This window comes from Somniosus microcephalus, chromosome 3 (assembly GCF_052327205.1).
Source record: "Somniosus microcephalus isolate GS21.2 chromosome 3, FLI_Smic_1.0, whole genome shotgun sequence".
Taxonomy (NCBI): Eukaryota; Metazoa; Chordata; class Chondrichthyes; order Squaliformes; family Somniosidae; genus Somniosus; species Somniosus microcephalus.
Window position 1 is genome coordinate 186,842,603 of NC_140989.1, and position 7,868 is coordinate 186,850,470.

Here is a 7,868-nt window from a genome sequence, read left to right on the forward strand (position 1 = left end):
AGGACTCCCAGGGCCACTCTGTCCCGACTGTATACCACCGTGCCACCCCCTTGTTGGTCTGTCTTGCCGGTGGGACAGGACATACCCAGGGATGGTGATGGAATCATCTAAAACATTGCCTGAAAGGTATGATTCTGTGAGTATGACTATGTCAGGCTGTTGCTCGACTAATCTGTGGGACTAGTGGCTCTCCCAATTTTGGAACAAGTACCCAGATGTTAGTTTGCAGGGTCGATCCAAAGTCCAATGCCAGGTGGTCTGTCTGGTTTTATTCTTATTGTACTTTGTCATAGCAGTTTGGTGCAACTGAGGTGCTTGCTAGGCCATTTCAGAGGGCAGTTAAGAGTTAACCACATTGCTATGGGTCTGTAGTCACATAGGCCAGACCAGGTAAGGCACCAGATTTCCTTCCCTAAAAAGGACATTAGTGAGCCAGATGGGTTTTTAATGACAATTTAAATTCCCCAGGTGCCGTGGTGGGATTTGAATACATGTCTCCAGATCAATAGTCCAGGCCTCTAGCCCAGTAACATAACCACTATACTACCGTTGCCGGTATTCTCTTCTCCTTCCCCCGATAGAGCCGATACAAAAGGTAGACAGATGTCATTTATAATTAATTAAAACCAATTTCTTTTAGTAATAAGCCTGTCAGTCAAACGAGGTTCCAAAGGTATCATGTCCATCTGCCAAAGACCAGACAACTAATTCACACACCTTCAGGACAAAGCAAAACTGCTTTATAGGACTCCTTTATAGCAAAAAAAAAGGTTATAGATGCAAGTACCTGTATAAGCAAGTGATAGCCCTGTGATCAATATTAATTAGTTCTGGATGGACTTTGTATCTATGAACACTTGTTATTGCACAACTCCCTTTAAAGTGGCATCTCTATTCTAGCCATCGATGTGGATTTTCTACACCCCCACTTCACAAAAATAGGCTGTTCTCTGATGGCAGCCCCAGAAATCCATTTGAGAAAACAAGGCATTAGACTAATTAAAAGATCATTTAAAAATATAAAATATAGAGTTTTAAGGTCTCAGGCTATACAGATCTCTGGTATATGTGACACATCATTGGTGCTTTAGAGTGTAGTTGTTGTTTCTATCTATAAGAGGGATCATGTCTGCAGCCACAGATGTGATTCCAAGATGATATGTTGCCTCCCTGGTGCCAGGGTCAAAGGTGTCAATGAGCAGCTGCAGGACATTGAGGTGGGAGGGTGAACAGCCAGAGGTTGTGGTCCATATCGGTATTAACAACATAGGTAGAAAAAGAGGAATGAGGTCCTGCAGGCAGATTTTAGGGAGCTAGGAAGGAGATTAATAAGCAGGACCTCAAAAAGGTAGTAATCTCCGGATTACTCCCAGTGCCATGTGCTAGTGAGTACAGACATAGGAGGATAGAGCAGATGAATGCGTGGCTGGAGAGATGGTGCAGGAGGGAGGGCTTTAGATTCCTGAGGCATTGGGTCCGGTTCTTGGGGAGGTGGAACCTGTACAAGCCGGACAGGTTGCACCTCAACAGTGCCGGGACCAATATCCTCATGGGGAGGTTTGCTAGTGCTGTTGGGGAGGGTTTAAACTAGCTTGGCAGGGGGATGGGAACCTGAGCATAGATTCAGAAGGGAGAGAAGCAAAGCTGTAAATGGAAGGCAGTAAATTAGTACGCTAGTTTGGAAGGCAGAGGAAACAAAGGTTAGTTTGGCGGTGCTTAATGGTATATACTTCAATGCAAGGAGCCTAGTAAATAAGGCAGATGAGCTGAGTGCACAGATAGACATGTGGGAGTATGATATTATAGCTATTATTAACATGGCTGAAAAAAGGGCAGGAATGGCAGCTCAACATTCCTGGTTACAGGGTTTTCAGATGAGATAGAGAGGGGGATAAAAAAAGGAGGGACGATGCAGACATTGTAGTTAAGGAGGAGTGTGAAATATTATATGAGATAAAATAGTAAGGGAGGAAATATTAAGAGGTTTAGCATTCTTGAAAGTATATTAATCACCAGGCCCAGATGAAATGTATCCCAGGCTGTTAAGAGAAGCAAGGGAGGAAATAGTGGAGGCTCTGACCATCATTTTCCAATCCTCTCTAGCTACAGGTGTGGTGCCGGTGGACTGTTAACATTGCACCGTTGTTTAAAAAGGGAGAAAGGGATAGGCCAGTCAGCCTAACCTCGGTGGCGGGCAAATTATTGGAAAAAATTCTGAGGGGCAGTATAAATCGTCATTTAGAAAGACACTGATTAATCAAGGACAGTCAGCATGGATTTGTTAACGGAAGATTGTGTCCGACTAACTTGATTGACACTCCTTGTTACCTCAAAAAATTCAATGAGGGTAATGCGTTTGATGTAGTCATGGATTTTAGCAAGGCATTTGACAAGGTCACACACGGCAGACTGGTCAGAAAAGTAAAAGCCCATGGGATCCAAGGGAAAGTGACAAGTTGGATCCAAAATTGTCTCAGTGGCAGGAAGCAAAGGGTAATGGTTGACGGGTGTTTTTGTGACCGGGTGGCTGTTTCCAGTGGGGTTCCACAGGGCTCAGTACTAGGTCCCTTGCTTTTTGTGGTATATATCAATGATTTAGACTTCAATGTAGGGGGCATGATTATGAAGTTGGCCATGTGGTTGATAGTGAGGAAGAAAGCTGTAGACTGCAGGAAGATATCAATGGACTGGTCAGGTGGGCAGGAAAGGGGCAAATTCAAATCAATCCGGAGAAGCGTGAGGTAATGAATTTGGGGAGGGTTAACAAGGCAAAGGAATGCACAATAAATGGTAGGATACTGAGAAGTGTAGAGGAACAGAGGGACCTTGGAGAGCATGTCCACAGATCCCTGAAGGCAGCAGGACAGGTAGATAAGGTGGGTAAGAAGGCATACAGGATACTTTCCTTTATTAGCCGAGGCATAGAATATAAGAGCAGGGAGAACTGTATAAAACACTAGTTAGGTCACAGCTAGAGTACGGTGTACAGTTCTGGTAACCCCATTACAGGAAGAATGTGATTGCACTAGAGAGAGGGTACAGGGGAGATTTATGAGGATGTTGCCCGCACTGGAAAATTTGAACTATGAGGGAAGATTGGATAGAATATAGAAAAAGAGTAGGCCATTCGGCCCTTCGAGCCTGCTCCACCATTCAATATGATCATGGCTGATCCTCTATCTCAATACCATATTCCCACTCTCTCCTCATACCCCTTGATGCCTTTTGTGTCTAGAAATCTATTCGGTGACTTGGCCTCCACAGCCTTCTGTGGTACAGAATTCCACAGGTTCACCACCCTCTCTGAGTGAAGAAATTTCTCATCTCAGTCCTAAATGTCCTACCCCGTATCCTGAGACTGTGACCACTCGTTCTAGATCCCCCAGCCAGGGGAAACATCCTCCCTGCATCCAGTCTGTCTAGCCCTGTCAGAATTTTATACGTTTCAATGAGATCCCCTCGCATTCTTCTAAACTCTAGTGAATACAGGCCTAGTTGACCCAATCTCTCCTCATACGACAGTCCTGCCATCCCAGGAATCAGTCTGGTGAACCTTGGCTGCACTCCCTCTATGGCAAGTATATCCTTTCTTTAGGTAAGGAGACCAAAACTGCACACAGTACTCCAGGTGTGATCTCACCAAGGCCCTGTATAACTGTAGTAAGACATCCTTGCTCCTGTACTCAAATCCTCTTGCAATGAAGACCAACATACCATTTGCCTTCCTAACTGCTTGCTGCACCTGCATGTTTGCTTTCAGTGACTGGTGTACAAGGACACTCAGGTCCCTTTGTACATCAGCATTTCCCAATCTATACTCTGCCTTTCTGTTTTTCCTACCGAAGTGGATAACTTCACATTTATCCACGTTATACTGCATCTGCCATGTATTTTCCCACTCATTCAACTTGTCTAAATCGCCTTGAAGCCTCTTTGCATTCTCCTCCCAACTCACAATCCCACCTAGTTTCATGTCTGGGGTTGTTTTCTTTGGAATTGAGAAGGCTGAAGGGAGAATTAATTGAGGTGTATAAAATTACGAGGGGCCCAAATAGAGTGGATAGGAATGACCATATTTCCCTTAGCAGTACAGAGGGAGTGCTGCACTGTCGGAGCTGTTATTTTGCAGATGAGACATTTACACCGAGGCCTGGTCTGTCGGCTAAGCCAGATGTAGAAAAGCAGTGATTTTGCCCAGTATCATCGCCAATATCCATCCTTCAGCCACCACCACCACCACCACATCTGGCATTCTTTTTTCGCTTGAAAATAGAAACATAGAAGATAGGAGCAGGAGTAGGCCATTCGGCCCTTCGAGCCTGCTCCGCCATTCAATGAGATCATGGCTGATCATCCAAATTCAGTACCCTGTCCCTGCCTTCTCCCCATATCCCTTGATCCCTTTAGCCTTAAATATATCCAACTCCTTTTTTGAATATATTTAATGAACTGGCCTCCACCGCCCTCTGTGGCAGAGAATTCCACAGGTTCACCACTCTCTGGGTGAAGAAATTCCTCCTCATTTCAGTCCTAAATGGCTTACCCCTTATCCTTAGACTATGACCCCTGGTTCTGGACTCCCCGGCCATCATAAACATCCTTCCTGCATCTAGTCTGTCCAGGCCTGACAGAATTTTATAGGTTTCGATGAGATCCCCTCTCAATCTTCTAAACTCCAGTGAGTATAAGCCCAATCGACACAATCTCTCCTCATACGTCATTCCCGCCATTCCAGGTATCAGCCTGGTGAATCTTCGCTGCACTCCTTCCATGGCAAGAACATCCTTCCTCAGGTAAGGCGACCAAAACTGCACACAATACTCAAGGTGCGGTCTTCACCAAGGCCCTGTACAACTGTAGCAAGACATCCTTGTTCCTGTACTCGAACCCTCTTGCTACGAAGGCCAACATACCATTTGCCTTCTTAACCACCTGCTGCACCTGCATGCTTACCTTCAGCGACTGGTGCACAAGAACACCCAGGTCTCTTTGCACTTCCCCTTCTCCCAATCTATTGCCATTCAAATAATAATCTGCCTTCTTGTTTTTGCCACCAAAGTGGATAACCTCACATTTATCCACATTATAGTGCATTTCCCATGCTTCTGCCCAATCACCCAATCTGTCCAAATCGTACTGGAGTTTCACGACATCCTCCTCACAGCTTACCCTCCCACCCAGCTTTGTGTCGTCTGCAAATTTGGAGATATTGCATCCAATTCCCTCGTCCAGATCATTAATATATATTGTGAACAGCTGGGGTCCTAGGACCGATACTTGCGGTACCCCACTAGTCACTGCCTGCCACTCGGAAAACGACCCGTTTATTCCAACTCTTTGCTTTCTGTCCGCCAACCAGTTCTCTATCCAAGTCAATACCTTGCCCCCAATCCCATGTGCCTTAATTTTGCACGCTAATCTCTTATGTGGTACCTTATCGAAAGCCTTCTGAAAGTCCAAATACACCACATCCACTGGTTCTCCCTTAACTATTTTACCAGTTACATCCTCAAAACATTCCAGTAGATTAGTCAAGCATGATTTACCTTTTGTAAATCCATGTTGACTTTGTCCGATCCTGTCACTGCTTACCAACTGCTCTGCTATTACATCTTTTATAATAGATTCTAGCATTTTCCCCACTACCGATGTCAGGCTTACCGGTCTATAATTCCCCGCTTTTTCTCGACCACCTTTTTTGAATAATGGGGTAACATTAGCTACCCTCCAATCCATGGGTACTGTTCCAGAGTCTATCGAGTTCTGGAAGATGACCAGCAATGCATCTACTATTTCTAGGGCCACTTCCTTAAGTACCCTGGGATGTAGATTATCAGGCCCTGGGGATTTATCGGCCTTCAGTCCCATCAATTTTCCTAACACCATTTCCCTACAAATACTGATTTCTTTCAGTTCCACCCTTTCATCAGGCCCTATGTTCCCCAGCATCTCTGGGAGGTTATTTGTGTCCTCCTTTGTGAAGACAGAACCAAAGTATGAATTTAGTTGGTCTGCCATTTCTTTGTTTCCCATTATAAATTCCCCTGATTCTGACTGTAAGGGACCTACGCTTGACTTCACCAATCTTTTTCTCTTCACATATCTATAAAAGCTTTTACAGTCAGTTTTTATGTTCCCTGCTAGCTTACTCTCATTCTATTTTCCCTTTCTTAATTAATCCCTTTGTCCTCCTTTGTGGAATCCTAAACTGCTCCCAATCCTCAGGATTATTGCTTTTTCTGGCCAATTTATATGTCGTCTCCTTGGATCTTATGCTATCCCTAATTTCCCTTGTTAGCCACGGTTGAGTCACCTTTTTTGTTTTATTTTTATGCCAAACTGGGATGAACAAATTCTGCAGTTCATCCATTCGGTCTTTGAATGTTTGCCATTGCCTATCCACTGTCAACCCTTTGAGTGCCATTCCCCAATCAATCCTACCCAACTCGCTCCTCAGACCATCGTAGTTTCCTTTATTTAAATTGAGGACCCTAGTCTCCGAGTCAACTACTTCATTCTCCATCTTAATCAACATTAAATGTCAACGTCCAAGTAACCAGGGGGCATAGATTTAAAGTAATTGGTAGAAGGATTACAGGGGAGTTGAGGAGAAATTTTTTCACCCAGAGGGTGGTGGGGGTCTGGAACTCACTGCCTGAAAGGGTGGTAGAGGCAGAAACCCTCATCACATTTAAACCATACTTGGATATGTACTTGAAGTGCCGAGACCTGCAAGGCTAGGGGCCAAGTGCTGAAAAGTGCAATTAGGCTGGATAGCTCTTTGTCGACCGGCACAGACACGATGGGCCGGATGGCCACCTTCTGTGCTGTAAATTTCTATGATTCCACGAGCGGACGTCGACATTTAACGTTGATTTTCAAGGTGAAAAAGAATGCCAGATGTTGTTGTGGTGGTGGCTGAAGGATGGATATTGGCAATGACACTGGGCAAAGTCACTGCTCTTCTACATCCGGCTCAACCATCAGACCAGGCCTCGGTGTAAATGTCTCATCTGCAAAATAACAGCTCCGACAGTGCAGCACTCCCTCTGTACTGCACTGAAGTGCCAACCCAGGCGTATGTATGTGCGGAAGGTCTGATATAAAACGGAGGAACCGCTGCTGACAATTCACTTCCCTACAGCGAGTTGGAGCGCTTGATTCCCCTCGGTGTAGTGCGATCATTTTTGTTTTGAAGAGGGGCTGCCCTGAGAGCTGGGGGACGGTGCACTGAGCTGGCTTGTTGCTTACGGTGAGCGATGCAAACTGGTGTTAAACCCCAGCGCCGCAAAAAGGGGCCGGCGATGGTATTAAACCTTACCTCACCTCCCCTCCCGCCCACCTATCCCGCCCCGGCAACCTCGGTATCGGCCTGAAGAGCCGCACTCCTCATCGGCGGACACAAACCTCGCCGGCATCCCGGGGCTCCTCAACCCGGCGGCGGCCCGCCCGCTCGCTGGGCCCGGGGGTCGGGCACTGACCTTGATGTTGCTGAGCACGCCGCTGCTCTCCAGGGTCTGCACCAGCAGGTCCCGCAGCTCCGTGTCCTCCTCCGCCGACATCTGCACAGCGCAGCGGCCTGCTCATTCACCGCGCCTTTCAAAAGGAAACCAAATAATTTCTAGAGTCGGGCCAAATGATTTTCTTCACAATCATCGGTACGTGGGTGTCAAATATATGTACTTTTTAAACTCGGTTGGAGGACTCGTCGCCAACTGGGCGGGGCCCGGCGCGAGGCGGAGCCTGGGTTCGGGGGCGGAGCCAGGGGTGGGGCCCGGCGCGAGGCGGAGCCTGGGTTCGGGGGCGGAGCCAAGGGGGGGGGCCCGGCGCGAGGCGGAGCCTGGGTTCGGGGGCGGAGCCCAGCGCGA

The 7,868-nt window shown here is 46.8% G+C and overlaps 1 protein-coding gene across 14 annotated transcripts in view; it reads right to left on the reverse strand.

Annotated features, from left to right (window-relative positions):
• The window catches only part of cep43 (centrosomal protein 43), a 91,323-nt gene extending 83,706 nt beyond the window's left edge, over window positions 1-7,617 (reverse strand). For 8 of the 14 annotated variants that reach the window (XM_085982032.1, XM_085982024.1, XM_085982025.1 and 5 more), the window contains exon 1: window positions 7,408-7,587. In XM_085982032.1, the coding sequence (XP_085838158.1) occupies window positions 7,408-7,587 (180 nt within the window). Of the gene's footprint in view, window positions 1-7,407 lie in introns of all 14 variants that reach the window. The other 6 variants (XM_085982036.1, XM_085982029.1, XM_085982035.1 and 3 more) reach the window with 1 other exon arrangement.
• Window positions 7,618-7,868: the final 251 nt, after the last annotated feature.